The following is a 24,247-nucleotide window of genomic DNA, read 5'->3' as shown; positions in this document are numbered from 1 at the left end:
AAGTCTCTCAGCTTGTTCTACAGAAACTAGATTTTTGCCCCTGTTTCTACAGAAACTACCACGTGGTCCACTTTCTGCTTCTATCTGCCCCTAACTCCCTGTCAGACTTCTCCCTCCCTATTTTAATCCCACATGCCGCCTTCTCCACAGACAATACACTGGATGGTTTTAATCAACATATCCCAATTTGTGCTTCACCTAGCATCTGTGTACTCAATCTGACTTCCCTGTATCACACTGACAGAAAATATGCACTTTGTCTCCAATGATCAATGGCAAAAATATACCAACCACACATTTTTTAAACCATTTATTTAATTTCAGTAAAAAATTAGAAGAGGAATTAAATATTCAGTTAAAAGGTTGAAGAAGCAGATATAAAAGTATCATGTATTGGCCATTTGTTTGTGTCAGTCACTTGTTAATAACTGAGAGAATAAAAATTTTTGTATTCTAATTTTTCCATTTGCAAAGAGTTTCTTATTTCCCCTCATAAAGCACATGTTTTCATGTGTCACACTACAATCTCACACCTTGGGCCTCAGCCTGGCAGTACTGCCACTCATCCAGGCTTGTCAACCCATGGCTAGTCACTGAGGGTGTTTTTACACATGGTCTGGGGGTGGGGAGGTGGGAGGGGTGCTTTAATTAGAGCAGCCCAAGAGCCGCTTTAATTAAAGTGCCCGTAGCGCGTCATGTATCAGCATCTCTGTGCTTCAAAATGGGAGCTCATCAAGCAAGCTTTAGTTAGTGCTCCCACCACCATTTTGAAGTGTGGGGACATTGATATATGAAATGCAGAGGCTGGCTGGAGCATACTAATTAGCATGTTACAGAAAACTTGATTAATTGTGTATTTAACAGCACATCAGAGCAGCCTCCCTGCATGTGTACAGGCACCCTGAGGCTAGTCAAGGCTGGCCTGAAGCTTCCAATAGGGCCTAACCATCCACCCAGTCCCTATCACTGAAGTGGCCAGCTGGGATCAACTGAATCTCCACTTCCCCCATAAAAACCTCTGACCCAGGATAGGAAGTTTCCTGCCAACTGTGTTCAACCTGACCCTAGACTGCTTTGCTGTTCCCTCTGATTCACTCTTCAACTCTGTTCTCTGCATGATCTCCCAGCTTCCTGACTTGGCTTCCTCTGAGATCCCACTCTTGACTTGACCTCCTGGCTCCTTAACTTGGCTTCTCCTAGGATTCCATCCATGACCATGGTTGGTGCCTCAAGCCCCAAGTGGCCCCAGACCTGGCCACCCACGTCCTGGCATGACAGCATTGTCCCTTCATGCGGAACATCTAGCTATCTCTAGGCAAACTCCTCTTTTCATGAGGCAGTCACCCCTTGAACAACTACAGTCTCAAGACTTCTCATCTCTTAGGTATGCTCCCCCTTCATGCGAGACAAGAAGAAGGAACAACAACAACCTGTACTGGTCCACCTATTCATGGAAATGGACACAGGAGTGCCGATCAGTAGCTAAGGTCTTCCTTGTTCCTGTCACCTCATATGTATAAAGAAATGCAAGCTTTTTCATGGTTTAACTCTTCTTTCCCACTAACTTCCAGGAAAATAAGTAGGATGTGGTGGTTTGTACTGGTAAAATCCACCTATAACCAGGGAAGAGGAAATCAAGAATAGGGTATGAGTGTTCCCACTAGTTTTACTAGCTGCCTCCTTTCCCACAATGAAGCAGCAGCAGAAAGAGGCTAAAGTAGCCATTCACCCTGACATCCCCCAGGAAGAGTAGAAAAAAAGTATTTTAATTATAAATTCTGGACCATCACACAAACATAATGGTGTTTAGATCATATTCAGCCCAATCCCCTCCAATTACTCAGAGATCTAAGAGAGAATGACCCTTCTGGTTTCATTTCTCTCCTCTACAAAAGAACAACCATTTTTCAGGGGTCTGCAAACTTCTCTTTGAAGTACACCCAAGTTACCTTAAAAAAAAAAAGATATCATGAAAGTATGATCAAGGTAAAAATGCAAATAAGGTAATTCATTTATTGACAGACTATTTTCTTTGACCAGAAGGATCACCACCAAGATGGAAAGAAGTGTTTGATTTCTATAAAATCAGCTGTAACTGAAAACATTATTGCTTAATATTAATAGTTAGAACATAAAAACTGCCATTTACTGTGTCAGACCATAGGTCCATCTTGCCTAATATCCTGTGTCACAGTGGCAGAGTGCATAGTGAAAGGGAGTGAACAGAGTATGACCAGAGTTTTTTCCCCTGAAACTGTTGTTCTCTCATCTGTAATCTATGACACTTAAGGTCTTGGAATTTCTGATTTAGAGGCTGTACATCTACCTCACATACTCAATAGCTACTGGTGCCTCTTTCCTCAAAAAATTTGTCCAATCCCTTTTTGAATCTGGTTAAATTGTCAGCTTCCACAGCAGTTCCATAACAGAGCCAGCAAATGCAAACAAGACTGATATGTCCTAATTCTAAACTTTCATCGTTTCATAGTTGTTAGGAGGTGGAAGGGACCTTACAGATCATTAGGTCCAGCCCCCCTGTACGTGGGCAGGAAAGACTGCTGGGTTCAAATGATCCCAACAAGATGGGTATCAAGACATTTTTTTTTTTAAGATCGCCAGGGTGGATGCCTGTACCACTTCTGGGGGGAGCCTGTTCCAAACCCTTGGCACTAGGCTTGCAAAGTTTTTCCTTATGTCTAGCCTGAAGCAATCTTCAGTCAGCTTATACCCATTACTTCTTGTCCTCTCCTGGCAGTCCTTGGTGAATAGCTGCTCCTCCAAACCCTGATGTATGCCTCTGATATATTTATAGGCTGCAACCAAGTGCCCCCTGAGTCTTCTCTTCTCCAGGCTGAACAGTCCCAAGTCCCTCAGCCTCTCCTCGTACGTCTTGGTCTCCAGGCCTCTAATCATGCATGTGGCTGTCCTCTGGACTCTCTCAAGCTTCTCCACATCCTTCTTGAAGTGCGGAGCACAGAACTGGACGCAGTACTCCAGTTGTGGTCTCACCAAGGCCGAGTAAAGCAGGAGGATAACATCCTTTGCCTTGCTTGAGATGCCTCAGTGAATGCATGCCAGTGTTTGGTTAGCTCTGCCAGCTACAATATTGCACTGGCAACTCATGTTCATTTTGTTGTCAGTCATGACACCCAGGTCTCATTTTGTTGTGGTGCTGGCAGACAGAGCACTGCCGAGCCTGTAAGTGTGTTGTGGGTTATTTCTCCCCAGATGGAGCACTTTACATTTCTCTGTATTAAATGAGATCAGGTTGAGGTCTGCCCACTTCATGAGCCTGTCCAGGTCAGCCTGTATTGCCAGCCCATCTTCAAGCGTGACAACATTGCTCCATAGCTTGTTGTCATCAGCAAACTTTGCCAGATTGCTTGTAATACCTGAATCCAAATCATTAATGAACATGTTGAAGAGCACTGGTCCAAGTACTGACCACTGAGGGATGCCACTGTTTGCCCTCTGCCATGATGACTCAGTTGTGCCAATCAGTACCCTTTGGGTCCTACCACGGAGCCAGTTACCTAGCCATCAGACTGTGAAGTAGTCCAGACCGCATTTTCCCAATTTGGCCATGAGGCCATCATGGGAGACCAGATCAAAGGCTTTTTTGAAGTCCAAGTATATGACTTTAACCCCATTTCCTCTATCCAGGTGGCAAGTAACCTGATCGTAGTTCCAAGGAAATGAGGCTGGTCTGGCACGACCTGCCTATGACGAAGCCATGTTGGCTACTATTCAGAACACTGCCTTCAGTTAGCCTGTGTGTGATGATTTTCTCTAGGATTTTACCTGGGATTGAGGTCAAACTTATTGGCCTATAGTTTCCTGGGTCCTCCCTTCTCCCTTTCTTAAAGATAGGTACCACACTGACTTTTTTCCAGTCTTTTTTCTGGGACCTCTCCCAAGTGCCATAAGTCTTCCAATAACTTTGCCATGGGTTGCACGATATCAGCCCAGTTCTTTTAGCATTCCAGGGTGTAGTTTGTCTGGTCAAGCTGACTTATAGATATTTACCCTTTGTAGGTGCTCCCCCACAAAACCTACACCAACTATGGGAGGTAGGTCACCCCCACCATGGTCATCCTGTATCCTGTCAAGCAGGCTAATACCTTTGGACTGGTGGACTATCAATGTGAAGTATTCATTCAGGAGTTTGGTTTTGTCCTGAGTGTCGGTTAACAGCCATCCCATTTCATTCATCAGAAGCCTTGTTCCTTTTGTGACTTTCTACACATCTAAAGAAGGACTTTTTGTTGTCCTTGATTCCGGTTGCCAATTTACGTTCGGTTAGTGCTTTCGCAGTCCTGATCTGCTCCCTACAGGTGCGGGCGGCTGCTGAGTTACTCCTCTTTGGTAGTTGTTCCTGACTTCCATCACTTGTAGGCTTCTCGCTTTAATTTCAGGAGGACCATGACTTCCCTGTTGAGCCAAAGGGGTCTCCCCAGCTCCTAATTTCATCAGGAGTTAGACTGAATCCCTATACCTGTTACATCAAAAATCAAAACTGCTGCCTCTCAAAAACAGTATTTATGGGCCTTTACAGCTTTCTGATCCTATTTCCCACTTTTGTAATCAGGGTTATAATTAACATTTTGGCCCGCTGGTGGTGCAGAGGGAGTGAGCCCTTAGCTCCTCATGTGGAAGCTGCAGTGGTGGCAGCACACTTTCTGAATTGAAGCTTAAGGCCAGTACTCTGCTCACCCACTACAGGTTAGCAATTATGTTTACATATTTAACCTGTTTTACTGTAATAGTAAGAAGACTACTTAAAAGAAGGTTATGATGAATCTCTGGAATGGTAAATCATCATATCAGCATTCCATAGCAGAGAAACACCAACTCCCTTCACTTTGGAAACTTTTCAAATTCTCCAAAAAACTGTTGTCACTGGGTGTATCTACACATACAATTACCTTCAGACCAGTCTGAGCCAGAGTAAACTACCCCTGAGCACAGCATCTACACATACACCCAGGACAGCAGCAATTTGAGCCGGGGCAGAGCAGTTATGGGCTCGCAGAGGTGCATGGGGGGAGCGCAGGACTGGCTGGGGCACGGGGTTACTGACTGAAAGTGTGGAGTTGTGTGGCTAGGCAGCAGACAGTAGTCTGTCTCCCTGCTGACCAGGTGCAATTTATACCTCTGGTCAGCATCTACACTGGTATTTAATTGCAGTACATTACCCTGCTGCAAGACAGTACTGACAATACTAGCTTACTGTGGCATAAATTAGTATACTGCAGCTTAATACGGTCGCATGTGAAGACAATGATACTTCACTTCACAGCTAATTACTCTACTCCATAGTAAAGCCACTGTGTACTATAAGGAATAAACTCTTAGTGTTTCTTTTCTACCATAGCAATAAGAACAGACATACAATATACTGTTACAGAAAGGATACATAGTGATATTAATTTTGAATTTCATATCAATTTGATCAATTTAACTTTTAACCTGGAAATTATTTTAACATTAAACATTGTTCCAGAGAGACTGCCAGTGAGGTGGAGGAGAAAGCAGCACACCTTGGGATGCTAAAGGGGCCAGGAAAGACCTAATATGTGACATGCCACAAATTCAATTTAAAGCTTAACACCAGCTACCAAAATGGCCTACATTTTTCAAGCAGCATCTTTGTAGCTGGCTGGATATTTTATATCTGGATGGGCATTTTTATTGTACAATAATTATTTTGTGTGTGTAGCTGGTCTAAATGTATAGCACAACTAACTAGTTCATTGCATAATTAATGTAATGTGTGTCAAGGCCCTCTGGTAGAATCAAGGAATCAAACCTAGATCTCTAGACATCTTTAATTACAAGGTCAAACTCTGGTCCTTTAGTTTACTTTTAATTACACTTTTGAGCTGATCTAATCATGCTTTTCTTTTCTTGTATATGTAAAAATATAAAAGATAAGTCAATGAACCACATTTGAATTACCAGTATGTGAAACAAAATGTTTTTTTAAAAAGTTTGCTATTATTTTTGAGATTTTTCTGTACTTCAATAGCACCAAAAAATATAGAGATAAATCTTTCTGTTTATAAAAGTGATGCTCTTTAATTTCTTTGCCTCTTTGGACACAAGCATCTGAAATACTGGATTGTTTATACTGCAAGACTGTATGCCCAGGGCTATACTGCATCCTAAAGTATATGCAACATTCTAATGGGAGATGTTGGTAAAAGAGGAGGAAAAAAAAGAATCCTTTCCATATTTTCTTAAAGACCAGCGCGTGGACATCAGAAACAGTCAAATGTTGATTACTTAAATAAGCAACTGTACAGTTAAACGCACTAAACCTTATTTTTCTTTTTAATTATTTAAGTTTGTAAAGTTGAAGTTTTATAATTTAATTTTAGAAAATTCCTACTGAATTGAAATTTCTAATGTATATTCCCAGGCCAAATGTACATAATTCTGGAAAGTATGATGAAAATAGGTCAAGCTATTTTATTAGCTGAGACATCGGAAGTTATATATAAGTAAAACAAAATATTACGTTTACACATGGGGTACTTGTCATAGTTCATATAAGTAAAATAACTCTGAATATGCAACCTTTCTGTAAGTAAAAACTACAGTACGTTTATTTTATTTAAATAATAACAAAATTTATTAGCTAAAACTCCTTCTAGCTAAAGCTTTTAACCTACTATTATTATTTGTAACTCCCAATGTTACTGTCACTAAAAGATCACATAAAATTGTTTTTATGTATTTCAAGTATTTTACTTGGGGTATAAACACATATTTGGAGCCATTTGAAAAGGATAACATTTTGAAGGGGAACTGCTGACTGAGAGTACAAGCTTGGAGTGATACAAATGTACCAGAACTGCTTGAACTTTAACCTTGAATGAAGCAGCCTTAACACTGGAGCTGTTTTGCGACTTCTGTATTGTTCCCAGCTTGTGGGTGTGTGTAACTGTTAGAACAACAACTGCTGCCAGGTCTGGAACAAGAGTCCCTCCTCCCCTTTTGAAAGCGTTCCAAAAGTATGTTTGTCCATATCCTTCATATATTTGAATCCAGACTATACTTACTTTCTCCTGCTGTTTGTGCAAGTCTTTCACATAATCAAGAACTAAACAATTTTCTTAAAAAAGCAAATCAAATGTAATACTGTGATGGGGTACCAGGTTGGTACCAGGGCAGGGTACCAATATGAGGGGGAGGAGGGTGTGCAAAAACAGCAGCAGCCAGAGCTGACCAGCTGCTACCACCAGCCTGGCTACCACCTCTGTTCCATACACTGCCACTGCCCTGTTATGCCTCTGACCAAATGTGAACAAGCCATAAAACCAAACATGAGCAAGCCATAAAACTAGCATAGGAACAGTACCTGAAATGATCTATGCTCCTTTCTTAAATTAACTAGATTCAGTTGATGCTGTTTCTCTTTAATGTTTCCAGATTGTTACTTAATAGTTAATAATCAACCCACTACTTGAGCTCACATTTGGTTTTCCAGGAACTTAATATATTTGTAAAGTTATTGGAAATCGGGTTGAAAACCTTTACAAATAATAGTCAATTGAGTGTTAGCTGAATTCACCAAACAGTGTGCTTCCACATAATTAACTGTGAATTACATGGTTCAGTGAAATTTACAAATAATAAAAATGTAAAAAAGAAAAAGGGTGATTGGGTAATGTAGCCCAACTCCTTACTAGGGAAGAATTGCTTTATATGGTATTTTCAAATGCCTTAACAAGTTAACAAGGGAAATAACTCTCTCAGATTTGAAATGCAAGACAGAGTTGAAAAAAAACAACAACCAGATTTTATTCCTGACTTGGCAACAGATTTTCCATGTGATCCTAGCAGGCCAGTTCAATAATCTGTAAAATATGAATACACACACACACACGTGTGTTTCTGTAAAGCTAAATTCATTTATATTTTTACATCAGTTTGACATCCTTACATTGAAGGATCTGTAGAAGTACACAAATAATTAAGACTTGCTAACAATGCAAGATGACAAAATAATATACAGTTTGTAATGTTGGCAATGTGCACTGCAATACTCAAGTACAGCTAAGTGTATGAAGGACAAAGCATATCTGGTACATAGAAAAGAAAATGCATACATTCTTTCTATAATGTCTTAGCTGCTACCTAATGTCAAATCCAAGTAGGCTTTGTAAGAGAATGTCAGTGTTATACAGGCAAAGGTTCCAGGCTGAAACAAGTACCATCTGAGAATAAAGAAGCAGACTTATGATCTGGAGCATGTCTCTAGAGCTTGACAAAGAATTTATATAAATATAAATAATTCAAATTCCATATTCACAGAACACCTTATTTACAAGGGAAGTATGTGATCAGGAGGAAGGATGTACCAAAGTGCAAGCAAGGCTATAAAAACTGAAGGACTAATTTAATTTTTTTTTCTTTTTGTTGAGGAAGGATTAAACATGATGAGCACCAATTTTTTTTTCTTATTTCAGCTTCCTGGGAACAACACTAAACAACTAAAGGCTCCTCAACTTAATTTTAGTGATCAGAAAAGCATAGGAACCTTGATAGTCATGTTGTCAATGATTCTCTAGAAACTCTTGTGGCTAGCTCGCATCTCAGAGGAAAATAACCTCTGTCCAATATGAGCAAAAAAACAGCAACAGCCACATGTGAAACATATGAAAATACTGGTATGGTTCTGATACCAGTGTAGACAGGATCCAAATAATCTGAGTACAAGCCAAATAGTGTGTTACCTTTAGGAAGAAAAAAAAAAAAAATGAGGCAGCAGTGTCCTCTTAATTACTTTTAAAACCATAAAACACAGTACAACTTCATAATACGATGAAGGAAGAGTTATTCTCACATCATACTTGAACTATGAAATCACAAAGGCTGGAAGACTTACTGAAAGGTGTTGTATCAGTAGGGTCAGGAGGTGGAAAGTTTTCAGTGAAGTTGACATTACACAAGTCAGTGCTACAACAGCAGAAGCGATATGTTCCATTCTGAATCAAGGAAGGGGTGGTTGTTACTATACACTCCTCAAAATGACACTCTTGTGGATCTCCTATGTGAGACCAGCATCCTGTAAAAAGAAGCAAGTGAAATGGCACTAAAATAAACACCTGTAATAAAATCAAATGTCATATAAACTATATATTCTTATCAATATCTCTCATACTTGTACAGGAAAGAGAAGGCACCTGCTTTGCTCTCCCCATCCTAAAAACCACCATTAGCCTTATATCATTTTGTATCTTCAATCGCCTAGCATCTCTTCTCCCCCGTATCTCCAAACTCTATCTATAACCACCATTCAAAATGCTTCCCTTGCAATTCTATCTTAGACATCCTCCAATCCTTCCACCTTGTATACAAACCTGAAAAATTCTTATCAGAATCTCCAATGCCCCAGGCCCAATTTCAGGGCCAGTGCTCCACCTGCTTCTCCGATTTATTTACTGCCTTTGACAACTTTGAACATGATCTTGAAATCTTGGCCCCCTCTCAACTTTCATGACTCCCTTCCTTGGTTTTCCCACCCCCTCTCAGATGTTTTTAGTGATAAAGTTGAGCCTCTTAACCCTTACTATTCCCCAGTCTATCTTACATAGGACTCCCACAAGTTTGCCTCATTATATCTTTCTTTTCTTTTTTTTCCCCACAGCATTTCGCTAGGTTTTACTGTCTGCTACTAAGACCTCAGTGACTACATTCCCACTAGTGAATCAGACTTACTTCTCTCTGAACACCTCTCCATATCCTGCATTTCTGCCTATCTTTCTAAACATCTCTTCAGGGGTGGCCAACTGTCAGCTTCAACTCGACAGCCCAAACTGATTTCTTAATCTTTCCACTTTACCCATTTTTCTGACCTCTCCTCACCAACACCACCAAAAGAACCAGCTTCTTGTCTTTACCTTTAAGGCCTGTAAAACTTAATACTGTCCTACCTACTGATCTGGCAACTTTTTGTGATGTTCCCCCATTAGTTTCCTTTCATTACTTTTCCAGTTTACTGCCCACACATTATCTTTTGCTAATGCTGCCTTTATGCTTAGCACAAGTCATTGAAAGCATGTGAACATATTATTTTCTTTTTCCTTCAAATCTCTTTAATCCTTATTTCTGCTGTGCTGTCTATAAACCTTTACATCCACTGGTCCTGACTGAGTCTTATAGTGCTGCCATGGCCATGATGGTCTAAAGAGTATGTAAGAAGCATGGTTTGCACGGTGAGGCAAGATCTTTTATTGGGCCAAATCATATTTGAGAGAGATGTTAGACAAGCTTACAGACACAAACACCTCAGGTTAGAAAAGAAGCTGATGCAGCTTGAGCTAAGTAACAGTGAAGAACAACTACTTTTATTGGTGAAAGTGACCATTTAAAATGGAAAGTTGGCAGAAAAGTGTGGAGCAAAGAAATTATCAGAACTAATTACAAACCAGGTAAAAATAGTTGCTGGAGTAAAATCTAATTATGTGAATAAGATCTTTGACAGGTAGGTGATAAGTTGCTGCTACCATTCTTTCCCTAATTCATCTTCCTATGCTGTTATTCTTCCATTCTCTCTCACCCTACTTCTACCCCAATTCTTAAAAAAAATGTGCCACAGAATTGCTTGAAGTATAACAATAACAACAACTGAGTGGGAAACGCACTGTCTTTAAATGAAAAAAGTTTGATCCAGCTGTTATGTTACTGAAATAACCAAAAATACAGAACCCCTTGGACCAGGAAGTCATAGCATAAGATGCCCATAAGCACCATCATTACCTGAAGGACTACAGTAACTCAGTGCTAACCAGGAAATACCCTGGCCACAATTTAAAGATACTCTCCTATGGTGGGAAATCCAAAGGGGCACAGTAATTCAAGAACCCCTGAATACAGCATCCCAGCTGGTACAAATGCTTGTAATCTGAAACTCTGATGCCAACAAAAATAATCAGGCCCCAACAATTTCCTCTAAATATAGACTTCAAGCTTTTGAGGAAAAAAGAATGTTTTCTACATCCAGAAAGGATTGAACAAAATACCACTCAGACAAGTTTAAGTACTGAACAAAAAGAGAGTATGTAAGGAATGCAGTATATTAATATTCAACCTTTCTACTCTCAATATTAGGATTCCATCTCGAGTTAGGCTACAAGAAAAACCATTTCTGGTGCTTTCACCTAGTTCCCAGGGGTATTTAAATAATTTACTCAATTACCACATAGTGTGGTAATCTTGTGTCTTTCAGTCTCCACTGATAAATGAATCAGAACTGGAATTTTGAAAAATACATTAAAACGTTGTTGTTGTTACTGGTAGCATACATTTTGGGCCCATTTTAAAGAAAATATATTTAGATCTTTTGAAGAAATACAGCACATCACAGATGACATTGCAATTCTATTTTTTCCAATACCTGCAATTGAGACACTCCCACACACTCCTAAAGAAAGGTAAACCTCATTAGAAATGTGACTGAATTTGAAAAAATATTGGTCACAGCTATAAAACACAAAGGCCTATTATCTGTGCTGTATAAATAAATTGTAAATAGCCATATAAAAGGGAAAAAATTGTTCATGCCAAAAAGTCGGCTATTGACACTGGATCAAAAATTGGTGCTGAAGATTGGGAGACCATCTGGAACAATGGTCCTCATATCCAGCTGCACAATAATACAAGAACATTATTTTAAAATCTGATATTGATGGTATTTCACCCAACTCAAAATTAAATGCATTTATGGTATAGAAACAGGCAAACATTGGAGGGAGTGTGGTCATTTGGGAGGATTCTACCATGTGTGGTGGACATGTCCCAGAATTAAACTGTTCTGCAAGAAGGATGGAAACATGGTGAGGGAAACAACAGGATCCTGGATATCAGATAACCCCTTAGTGTTCCTACTGAACTTTCCTCAGAACTCTGCAACCTAAGTGACTTAAGGAATCAATGATTTATCTTCTAGTGCAGGGGTGGGCAATTGTTTCAGCAGGAGAGCCACTTAATGAGTTCTGGTGAGATGTCAAGGGTCACAAGGGTAGCTCTGCCCCTTGACAGGTGCCTTGCCCCCTAATCGCCATCTTGGGACCAGAAGTCCCACCCCCTAACCCTTGCCACTGGAAGTACTCCTTTTGGGAGGCAGGGGGTTGCCATCAGCCCCAGCTGAATGCCCCACCTCCACCCACACGCTGGAAAAGCCATGGTTGTGCCAGGCAGCGATGCAGGGCTGGGAGTGGAGCTGCAGCAAAATTTGGGGTGGCTGCAGCCTCCTCCCAGCACTTTCGGAGCCTGCTCTGAGTCCAGCCTCCAGCGAGATGAGCCCCATGCTGTGCCAGCTCCGGCTCCACCCCACAGCTGCCACCTGCCCCACACCATGCAGATCTTGGGACAAATGCCCCCTCTGCCCTGCTGGGGTGCAAGCAGTGGCAGGAGCTGCCCCCACCCCACAAGTCACATCTGTGACCAGCTCTCCATCCCGTCTGGGCAGCGCCTGCCCCTGCCCGCTCTCTTACCGCAGGCGTTGTTCATCTGCCCCCGCCCCCCCCCCCCCACACACACCTTCCCTTCCACTACACCCAACTTACCAGCTGATGGCCGCTGTATTGGATATCAGATCGGTATCAGCCGATATGCCTTCTTAAATATCAGCTATCAGCATCGGCCCCCAAAATCTCTATCGGTGCACCCCTAACTACAACATATTTTAATTTTATTTCAAAAATATATTTTTGTCCTGATTTACATGCATTTCCATAGTGTATATAGAGGTGATTGCATGATAGTGCAAAATAAAGACTTACTCTTATATATTGTGTGGGGTGTGTATGTGTGGGATTCATGGGATCTGTGGGGGGGGTTCGGGTGGGTAAGGGTGTATGGGGGGGGGGGTGTATGGCTTATGGGTGGGTGTGGCCCCCCTACCACACAGCCCCTGCTGCTGGTGGCAGGTCCTCAGGACGATTGGGGCCCATGACAGGCAGAGCCTTCCAGTACCACACAGCTCTAGTTGGGTCCCAGAGGCTGCATGTCACGGCATGGAGACAGCCTGGTCAACTGGTGCTTGCCTTCAACCCAGACCAGGCCAGCTCCATGCCAGAACATGGGGCTCCTGGCAAAGCAGGTGGGAGCTGCGTGCCATTGGGCCTGAACAAGCTGGCTCCATGCTTCCACGTGGGGCTTCCAGCACTCCAGAAGGAAGCTGCATGCTACCAGCATGGAACCTGCCCGGCCCAGTGGCATGGGACTTCCCATGGCTCCAGGTAGACTCCGTGCCACCATGTGAGGCTTCTGCCACTGTAGCTAGGAGCACACGCTGCAGGGCCAGGCTGGGTTGGCTCCACGTGCAGCTTCCTGCTGGAGTGCTAGAAGGCCCACATGGAGGCCCAGAGCCGACCCAGCCCAAAGGTGCACAGTTCCCACTTGCAGTGCCAGGAACCCCATGTGCTGGCATGGTGCCAGCCTGGTCTGGTCCAAAGGCACATGCCAGCAGGCCAGACTGGGCCAGCTCCATGCTGTCATGCGCAGCTTTTAGGACTCAGCCAGACCCATGTGCTGCCAGGGGGCTCTGCCTGCTGCGGGCCCTAAGCCACAGGGAGTAGGGGTGAGAAGGGCCCACTCCCCCCACCACAAACCCCACACACACCCCTATACCCCCAACAAACCTCACATCCACACACACCCCACACCCACACACCATCAGGCTGGGTGGGCTCCACGCCACCATGTGCGACTCTTGGCACTGCAGGAAGAAGCTTCCCTCCCCACTCACCAGCTGTCCAATCACGTACCATTGCGCTCTGTGCCTCTACATGGGGCTCCTACTTGGATTGCTGGGAGTCCCATAGGAGGTGGAGGCACAGAGCCTGCTTGGTCCGATGACGTGCAACCTCTGAAAGCACATGCCTCCTGCTGGCATTCAAAGGGGCAGCTGCAGGCCAGTAATAATTGTTTTCTGGAGGGCTCTGGAGGGCCAGATATAATGGCCTTGTGGGTCGGATCCAACCCATGTGCCATATTTTGCCCACCCCTGCTCTAGTGGCTATCACAATTACACTTGCACAGCCTGCAAGAGAAAAAGTGACACCCCTACAATCACTGACTGGTTTTAAAAAGTGTGTGAAGTTTTAATAATGGAAAAGTTGTCCTATTAAGTCAGGAGAAGGCAAAAAGAAACTTAAACTTGGAAATCTAGTAGATTTTTGATATTTGCTAAAAAAGACTCTTTGCCTGCCTCCATACTGGAACATTTGAGACATGATTTGAATAATGAAATGCATGGGAATGAATTTGAGGTTTGGAGGTAGAGATGAGTGCAGGATAGTGGGATTTGACATGTTACATTCTTTTGCAGTTTCCTGAATAGTCCAACTTGGCTAGTTATATAAAAGTTCATCTTAAATAAGAAGTTTATTCTTTATCAAACCCTTTTTCAAAAGAAACTCTTTCTTCTTAAGTAGTTTTATAGTAAATTTCAGATGGTAAAACGAGATTAACATAATATTATGGTACATGCAAAGGGCCTAGCTATAGAGTTTAACATCTCCTAAGCAACAGATTACTACTAGCTAAAAAGTGAAAGATTATGGAAACCACTGTACCTTAGTGAAATGTTTCTCACCTTGCTTTACAAGATGTATGTCTCCTTCTCGTGTTTTTTCCCAAAGTCCATAGCAAGTGCTGCCTTTCACACACAAAATAGTGCCATTTTCCTGAGAGATCCGACTCTCACTGATCCCATGGTCCTGTTGATATGGGTCCTTAAATGCACACAACCGCTCCTCACTCTGGGCCGCTTAAAAGAAAAAAAAAAAAAGAAAATCATTCTCAAAGTTTTCATATAAAGGCCCAGCGTAGATATAAATGGCTTTATAAGCTTCAGTTTAAGGTTTAGCATACAAAGGCTGATTTAGGGTCTTCCAAAAACTAACATTCCACATGATTTTGTTCTTAGCATATAAACATCCATTCTTTAATACATAATTCTGCAGAGCTAAGGTTTACCCAAAGGTTAATATGAGTAGAACAGAAGAAAACTTCACTGAATGCTTCAAAAAAGAACGTAAACATTTCTGAAATGTGCTGGTGCAACATAGATAATATTTCAGAGCACACTTTACATCTGCTGTGATGCTTCTCTAGCCTACCTGATGCACTTTCCAGATGGTTTCACCAGGGACCAGGTGCATGATTATTGAATTATTTCCAGATCCTTTCAGCACCAGGTAGTCCTGGCAGACACTCATCTATCATCCCAGTTAATACTGTATGTGCGCCACCCACTGCATTATGTTTTGTTTTCTGTGTCTCCCTTTTGTAAATCTGTTCCATTAAGACCTATTCCTTCTATTCCAGAATCACACTTATCCCTGCTCTTTCACACAACATATATTCCAGTATGAGCATTAGCCAGAGTGTAACAGTGTGATTCTGACCAATGCTTCAGGGGAAACAGTGAATGCAGATGAGAGCAGCAGCATACGTATAATTCTACGCTGTGGGATTCCCAGTAGGAAAAAATTAAGAATTCAGTAGCAGAGAGAGTGAAAATGAATAGCTATGATACTCTACCAGTTATCTTTTGATTTTAGATCATGAACATTAGCCTTCCCTACTAGGATACATTTTCTTTAACCAAAAAAATAAATTCACAAACTTGTATTTAAATAACTACAAAATCAAATGTTTCACACACAACTCCTGTATTTTTCTGCTTATATCTTCTTCATAAAGGCAAAGGCCATTACATTAAGCTAAAATCCATGTTTCCTAAGAAAACAAATATAATTTAATGAGGATCTATATATAAATGCAAAAAGTGCAAAGTATCTAAATTAGCTCTAGTTTTTAAAGAATATGTTTTTAAAAACATCCATCCACTTGTTGTGAACAGTGATTTTATAGAAGGACTTTGCTGATGCACAAGAAAACTGATGCATAAACTGAAGCATGGTGAGGTGAATACTACCTATTATACCCCTTAACAATGTTAATTTTCCAGTAAGAATTTCAACTGCACAGCTACATACACAGGTGCAATCCCAGTTCCTTAATTTCTGTGAATAATTACTTATAAGATGGAGCAATGTTAACTTGACAAGCCGCCTTTTGGGATAAAATATTTTTAACTTAAATTTTAAAAAAAGTTAAGTTACAAATTAAATTGTAGGAAATAAAGATTGAAAATTATCAAATACATTTAAGATTTACTCCTCTGCCACAGAAAGACATCTTCCTATATAAAATTTGATTACATGATTTATACTGAAAATTAAGACAAAATACTACAAAGTTGTAACCCACAACCCAGATGGGGTACTGTGGGGGCAGCCGTGGGCCAGATCCAGTCAGTTGGCAGGCTGGATCTGGCCTGCAGGTTGTGTTTTGCCCACCTCTGCTCTAGAGGCTAGAGAGGATGAAAGATTCGTAACAAGTAGGTTTTACAGGGATTTGTTGACTGCAGAGAAATAGTAAGAGCTAAGACTCCTGGATTTCATTCCAGGCTCTAGAAAAGAGCATCTCTCAGTAGGTGTAGCCTCTTCTGCCTATTCCCCAACCAAGCCTGGCCACTTCTAACCAACCTGCCCCTTCTCAAACCTATTTCTTTGCCATCACTAGCTCTTTGATCCCAGTCTCATTCTTCTCATTTAACCATTCCCAGTGTGTACTCCTTGTGCTTTGCATCCCAGTTCCAGTCTCCTTGCCCAGCAAGTTGTAGTCTCACCAGTCTTATGGCCTCTCCTTCCCCTTCATAGTTTCACTCCTTCAAATTAACTCTCCCAATTGCTTTGTCCAGCCACTTCCAACACCAACCCATATCATCACAGCTCCTTGCCTGGCCAGTCTCAGTCCCACCTTTTGTCTTCAACCAGCCTCTCTCTTCTACTTTAGCCTTCATCTGGCTCTTGTTGCTTCCATCTGAATCAAGGTGCATCCTCCTCAATGCTATCTGGGCCCAGCACAGAACAGATAAATTACTTTGCTCTGAATTTAGTTGCTTGACATGGAATAATCTGCAATGGCCCAGAGCTGAAATTCAGAGAATGCAGGGAAAAAATCCTGCTTGGCCCTAAACTGAGTTATGTTCACTGTGGATAGAACATGGAAAACGTAGCTGCTAAAAACTAAATTGTATACTGAATATGTGTAAGCTGTAATTTTTCAAAAGTTATTATCTTGGCCAAAGTTTGACAGATTTTAGGGGAAAGGAGGAAGAACAACCTTCACAAAAGTACATTTCCCTGCCAAATTTCAAGTCCAAGCTCTAAAATATGTAGCTACTAAAATTCTTCTAAGAAAGGGCTGCCAGATTCATAGATTGTAAGGCTGGGGGGGGACCTCAGAAGATCATCAGGTCCAGCCCCCTGTACCAAGCAGGAAAGAAAGCTGGGGCCAGAATTCATTGAAGTGGGCACAACAGTGTATTTTTCACTAGTTTTATTTGCTGAAATGGTAAAATCATTTTGGCCAAAATATCAAAAAAAAATCCAACCAGAGATGGATACCTCACATGGAAAATTTTTAACATAAATAGTTATAGTTTGGCAAAGCTATAAGTAGCAGAAACAGGTTCTAATAGAAAGAGGTTTTTGGGTAGCCTCAAATAGTAGGTTGTGCTATCAAACCTTATATATAATACAGTGTTCAGTACACTATGAATCAATAGGTATATTTCTACAATGGTCATGCTACTTTTAGCATTTACTATGATGTGAATAAAAGGCAGTGTTGTAGACCTAAAAATTCTGTTGGCTATTATTTCATATACATTTTTTTTTTAAATTAGTGTAGTCTGTCAAGTTACTGAGGACAAAAAGGTCATATATTATCCGCTAACATATGCTGCCCCAAGCAGTCCTTGCCAGTCACATTCAGTAGTTTTATTCTCAGGAACAGATGCTTCGCGCCTGGAATACTCAGCTGTCCTGCATTCTCTGCTCCATGACATGGGACTTGCCAAGGGAACAATGTATGAAAAGATAGTACAGTACTACGACATAAGAACTGGATCTGGCTAACTTGTTGAAAAGTAAAATGAAAATTATCACTGAAATGTGAAAGAGAGAGAGAGAAAGAGAACCATACATCCTTGAGAAATCTGAGTTATCTGCTCCTAGGGAAAACTTGCAAGCTTTGAAATCAATTAGTTGTGGTAGCAGGAAAGGAAAAGATCACCTGAGAAAATGGTTTTGTGTGTGTTACTGTACTTATGCAAGTTGTTGCTATGTGACCCCTTTCATAATTATTTTTGTACATAAAAATTTAAATTATAATTAAAATTATTAATTTATAATAAGTATGTTTATTATAATATTTATATTCATATGATGGTTATTTAAATTATTATAATTGAAATTATTAAAATTTAAATTATTATTTTTATACATAAAAATAAATTATGGAGCTCATAAAGAACAGTGACTAATGTAAGTGCATATGAAGTAAATCCAGAAAATACCATGCTTTCACAATAACTTAGACTGATATCACTTTTTAACTTTTGGAACTTTAACTTTCTAACCTACGAACTGAATGAAAAGCTATTTTAGTTTTGTTTTCTACTCAGAAGTATAGTTATTTGTATTGCAGTAGTTCCTAGGAAACTGAGGTAGCTTGGATCATGACTATATTACATGCTATACAACCATACAGTAATGCCAGTCCCTCATATCTAATAACTTACTCCAAAAATTTATCCTAAGTTTAAGTGTAATTCTATCCAAAAAATAAATAGGGCCTATACAAATATCATTGCAGGGAAAATGAAGCTATGTTTACATTACCAATAATATGCAAAAGGAACTTGTGCCTACATTTACTCAATTTCTAAATTTGTAATAAAACCCAAACCGTCTTCCCGCACTTTAATTTCCAGATAATAAGGCAGGGGAGACATGCAACAAAATAAAGGTTCTCAACTATAACCATGGTTCTTTTCGATTTCTGCACATTCATACAGTTGGTTATAGCGTGGACTGATGAAACCTGGCAGCAATACTCATTGGAATGTCCTTGTTCCCTCCCTTCCTGGATCTAAACATTCAGAGGTCAGAGGACATGCAGCATTTACTTCCTTATTTCCTTCCACTCCCTAGTCAGTCCAAAGTTGAAGTCAGGGTACCAAGAAAGTAGGAAATGTAGGTGGGAATTTACATACGCAAAGGTAATTTCAAAGAACTCTGGTTGTAGACAAGTGACCTTCTGCACATTCCTACTGTGGGAATTTGGCAAACAATACTTGTCCTTCCAGATCATGTGATCTAAATGCTAGATCTAAGAAATAACTTTTTAAGAAACTATTTATAGAGCTCCAAGAGGCCACTCTACAGATTTTTAATTTTGAAATGTGTCTAAGGCAGGCCAGAGAAGTAGCTGAGTGCCTTCTAAGTAGGGGTGCACCAATAGAGACATTTTTGGGGTCCATACCGGTAACCGATTTTTAAGGAGGCATAGTGGCCAATACCGATCTGATTTCCGATACGCAACTCTTCAGCTTGTGGGCAAGGGGAGGGACTTCTGGTGGCAAAGGTCAGAGGTTAGGGGCTGAGACTTCTGGTCCCAAGATGGTAACCAGGGGGCAGGGGACCTGTCAAGGGGCAGGGTTACTCACGTGGCCCTCAACAGCTCACCAAAATTCATTGAGAAGCCCTCCAGCCGAAATAATTGCCCACACCAATGTATATGCATATGGCTGCCAGGCAGCCCGGAGAACAGCTCCTGCAGGTAATTCCTGCAGATAATCCCTCCAGCAGGGATTGAGGCCCCCATAGAGAAAGACGAAGGGAGTTGGGCAGGACTGGGGCTCTTGCCCAACTGAGTGGCATGTGGGGCTTGGGGCCCAGGGCTGGAATGGGCTGCTGCAAGGCCCTGGCAGGGAGTGGGATGATTTCCAGTATGCCTCAAACCTATTAAAATAAAAAGCTAATGCTCTCCTAGCATCCAAAATGCATAGCTCAGCTTTCTTCAAGTGAGAATGAATCAGAGAGAAAAGTACCGTCTATTCTATGTAGAGCTTTTTTGGATGTGAAAAAAGGACTGCTCTAATCTTTGTGATGATAAACAATAAGAAAGGGTTCAGTCACAAAAACCTGCAATTAGTTTTTTTTTTTCCTAGTGTTTGCAATAGCTACAATAAAGGATACCCCAAATTGAGGATTATCCCATAGGTTTCACTTGCTGAATAAGCTCAAAGACAGAGACCTCATATAGACTAGTATGGTAACCAGAGAACAGATATTTATTATTCCCTTCAAGGATCTTTATTACATGGCTCAATACAGTCTTCTTCCTAAATTGTGGTGAATAGAGATGGCACAAGATGGTTTTGTGGGGGCGGAGGGGGTTCTGTTTTGTTTAGTTTTCAATGACTTGGAAAGTCCAAGTATTTTCTAAGCAGGTGCCACCGCACTACAGTCTGCCCACCTTGCTCCTGTCCAAAAACAGCAGTGCCTGCCCAGCAGCCCATGCTGCTCTGCATCTTCACCGGACTCTGCTTCAGGACTTCTGGCCAACCAGCTGGGAACAGGCTACAGAAACTGTGAGCATCCAAGTTTGCCCGAGACATATGGTCATCCTATTAATTCATCCAACTCCCAAATGTCAAGTAAATGAGATGAGGTCCTATTCACTAGTCCTATACTTCAAACTTCCAGAGCAACAACTATTGTCCAATGAGACACCACTATTACAAGGTAGCTGAGGTGAGACGGCCACAGCCTGATCCAGAAAGGGGCAAGAGAGGTGATCTGAGGCTGAGAGACTGAGACAGCCAGAGACTGACAGGGGCAAAACCAGAGCCAGGGACCCCAGAGCCCAAGAGGGGCAAGACCAGGGCCAGGGGACCCAGAAGCCAAGGTATGGGCACAGTGGACCTCAGCTGAGAGGGGCACAGCCAGAGAAAAGTGGCCAAAGCTGGGAAGGCTGAAACCCTAACAAAGTTTTTGAGGTCTGAGAGGGCCAAGCACTGAGGTGGGGCTGGGCGGCCCCTCTAAAGTGATACCATATACCATCTGTGAGGTACGGGTGTGCCTAGGGCAGCAGATGGAAGCCACAAACACAGCCCTTAAGGCACCTGGTATCCTAGGGCACCAATAGTGCTAGAAGGGCCACAATTTATTGCTTGCAGGCAAATCTGCAGCAGACTGGACCCACTCTGGGTCCTTGGGGCAGCTTTCCAACCCTTAACTCCTCATGGGGTCAGAAGGAGTGGAGTTGGAGAAAGGCTCTCTGCCTTCCCAAGACTGGGGTCACTTCAGTCTTGAGAAAAAGTGTTGGGAGCAACTGTTCCTACCTTCCCATAGACCAGAGGTGATGGGAGCAGCAGCCATCACTCCCTGCCTCTTCCCCAAACTAGGCAGTCCCTAGGTTCAGGATGAGGTAGGGGGCTTCCCCCTGCTTCCCCTACTGCCCAACTGAATGGTAATGCAGCAATTTAAAAGCTGGCAGGTAGGAGTGAGGTGCTGGCAATGTCTCTCCTGCCCAGATCCCAGCTCCTGCTAGCTCCCCCTTGCTGTCCCACTGAGCAGTGGGGCAGAGGGCTCAAGGATCCAAACCCTACTTCCAGCTATTGGCTTTTAAGTCACTGCCCTGTCACCCTGCTGGCTGGCAGAGCAGCAAGGGAGAGCTGGAAGCCAGGTCAAGGAGACTTTCCTAGAGTCTTACCACTCCCAGCTGCTAGCTCTGAAATTGCTGACCTGCTGCTCAGCTGGGTAGTGGGACAGCAAGAAGCCAGCAGCAACAGGAAACTGAGATGGGGTAAGTCTCTACATGCCCAGTTCCTGGGACGTCCGGCTTTTAAACCATCACCCGTCATTCAGCTGAGTGCCTGAGAGGTCAGAGAACAAGAGAAAACTGGAAGGGCTGAGAGCTGGACATGAAGAGGCTTTCCCCAAACCTGGCTCCTAGTTTCTGGCTCCTCCAGCTTCCCTTTGCCACCCAGGTGACTCAGAGCAGTGTGAAGCAAGGCAAGTTACTATGCCCTACAGTGAAATGCCCCTGAAGCAGCACTGGGCAAGGCAGGATGCTGTGCTCATGCTACAAGGCTACCAGAGTCTTGGTGCTGCACCTAAGTGCTCCCCCAAACTCTCCCATACTCTTTCAGTTAACCCAGAAGGAGCACAAGGAGCAGGGGCTGTTCTGTGCTGAAGAAATAGGAGGGTTCCCACCACAGGAGAATACCTGTATCTTGCCAATCAGCTTATTTGCAGAATGAAAATGCATTCTCTCAAGATAGGAACCCTCCATAGTTTTCTGTAGCAGAAGCTGCTTTTCAACAGTTTCCACCTGCCAGGTGAAATCCTTTCCCCTTCTCAGGCAAGGGAGAGAACAGGCTGTCAATTAGTGGGCTCCCCTATGGGCAGGGGTGATCCAGGGAGCAGCCCTCAAGTGTCCCTAGGCTGGACAGCTTGATTGTGAAGCTGTCCATCCATGAAGCTGAAGGAAAATCTGTACAGTCCAGCTCAGGCTATGTTTCTACTGGAAGAAATTTCTTCCAGTAGAAACTAATGTCTGTAGGCAGCCTCTGTAGAAACTGGAAACTGGGTGGGGCTGACACCACAAGTGCCAAAAAAGTAAAACCTGAGCAAATGAGAGGGGAAGAGACTTTCAATCATGCTTTTGCTTCCTATTTCCTTTTGTTAACATCTATTTAACCCAAGAAAGGATTGTTTTATAGAGAATGAAGCCCTGATTTCTTCAATTAAGAGGTGAAAAAACCTACCACACTGGTTGTCTGAATCTCTAGAGAGATCGCCAAGAGGGGAACCTCCCCATTCTAAGAATAAAACCATCTATTTCTGAATTTTAATGTAAAAATACTAAAACAAGCTTTTCAATCTTTATCAGTCACAAAAAGGAAATAAAACCCTTCCTTCCTTATGCGCACACTTTAGGAGGCAGTTTCAAAGATCAGTCTTAAATCAGCATTCACATTAAGCTGAGTTATGGATTCACAAAGGGTAATATTAAATCTACCTATGCCTTTATCTGGCTGTAGAACCAGAACATCTCACAATACCTCTGTAAGGGAAGTATTACTGGCATGTTACAAAAGTGGAACTGAGACAGTTTACCCTACTTACTTGTATACCACATGCATTTTTCCAAAAAAATTAGCCCTCTAGAATTGGGGTGCATGTTTTAAATGAGGAAGCCAATTTCCATGCTGGACTGGCAGCATGGGGACATTGAAAAAGCTGCCAGGAACCAGCTCCATCCTGGCATGCAGGGGGTGCAGAGCCCACTCCTTGGCATCACTCATTAATTGCAGCTAAAATTTTAACCCTGTCGCATCTGTTACTCAGCCAAAAGCTGCTGCCAATTTGGCAGTGGGTATATGACAGGGCTAAAGCTTTAGCTGCAAGGAGGAAGTGAGTAACACTAATGATCCAGCCCACATGTCATAGGTTATCAAACCTTGCTCTGGGAGCTTTATTGGTTTTAAAGTATGCATACATTACACTTTGACAAAATTATGCATTTTAGCATTTATCAAAGTGAACAAGACAAGTCTCTAAGTCACTACAAATATGATATATTATACAGGGGTTTACCTAGCTCAAGGAGGCAGTTGGCTGGTTTCACAGGCAGATCACAGAGCCAGCTGCCATTTTCAAGGGATTATCATAGCTATAGTGCCCCCATGCTCCTGATTACCCATGGGGTCCTGGCCCCCATCACTGATTGGTGGAGAAGGCTATCATATGGCCCTGCCCCTTGCTGCTGACTGGTTGAAAAGGTTGTCTGTCATGCGGCCCAGCCCCTAGCCACTGATTGTGGAGAGGGGTAGGGCCAAACAGGCAGCCCTCTCAGCCAATCAGTGGTGAGGAGCAGGAGCAGCAGCCATCTTGCCTGCTCACCTTTGTGCCAGTAGCCTCCCTGCCCCTTTCCCCCTGGGCAAGCTGCATGGCTAGGATGACTTCCCATGGATTTCAAAGAGATCACCTGATTTCATGATTTCTGCAAAATCCATGCAGTCGTTATTTGAATAGGTCCCTAGTTATTTATTTTACACACATACACACTTATCTGCACACTCTTTATAGACATTTTCAGTAATTAATTTAAGAGTTTAAAATGTAGAATACTGAACATGACTATCATGATCTGTGTGGCAGACTAGGAAAATGAAACATTCCTGGAATTGCAACTATTGTTTATAACCTAAAATTAATTTGATAGTAATGTAGGTCTTGTCCATGTTAGAACAAATTCTAACAAATTGACATTCAGTGATTGCTTTTCATAGTGTATTACTTTTGAA

The 24,247-nt window shown here is 42.2% G+C and overlaps 1 protein-coding gene across 2 annotated transcripts in view; it reads right to left on the bottom strand.

Annotated features, from left to right (window-relative positions):
- BMPR2 (bone morphogenetic protein receptor type 2) overlaps window positions 1–24,247 on the bottom strand; it is a 189,234-nt gene that overhangs the window by 88,377 nt on the left and 76,610 nt on the right. For both annotated transcript variants that reach the window (XM_059727079.1, XM_014594187.3), the window contains 2 exons: window positions 14,609–14,782; window positions 8,894–9,073 (listed from right to left, as the gene is read on the bottom strand). In XM_059727079.1, the coding sequence (XP_059583062.1) occupies window positions 8,894–9,073; window positions 14,609–14,782 (354 nt within the window). The remainder of the gene's footprint in view (window positions 1–8,893; window positions 9,074–14,608; window positions 14,783–24,247) is intronic.

The sequence above is a fragment of the Alligator mississippiensis genome, chromosome 4 (assembly GCF_030867095.1).
Source record: "Alligator mississippiensis isolate rAllMis1 chromosome 4, rAllMis1, whole genome shotgun sequence".
Classification (NCBI taxonomy): domain Eukaryota; kingdom Metazoa; phylum Chordata; order Crocodylia; family Alligatoridae; genus Alligator; species Alligator mississippiensis.
Note: the sequence above shows the minus strand (reverse complement) of the source record. Positions and strands in the feature narration are given on the sequence as shown.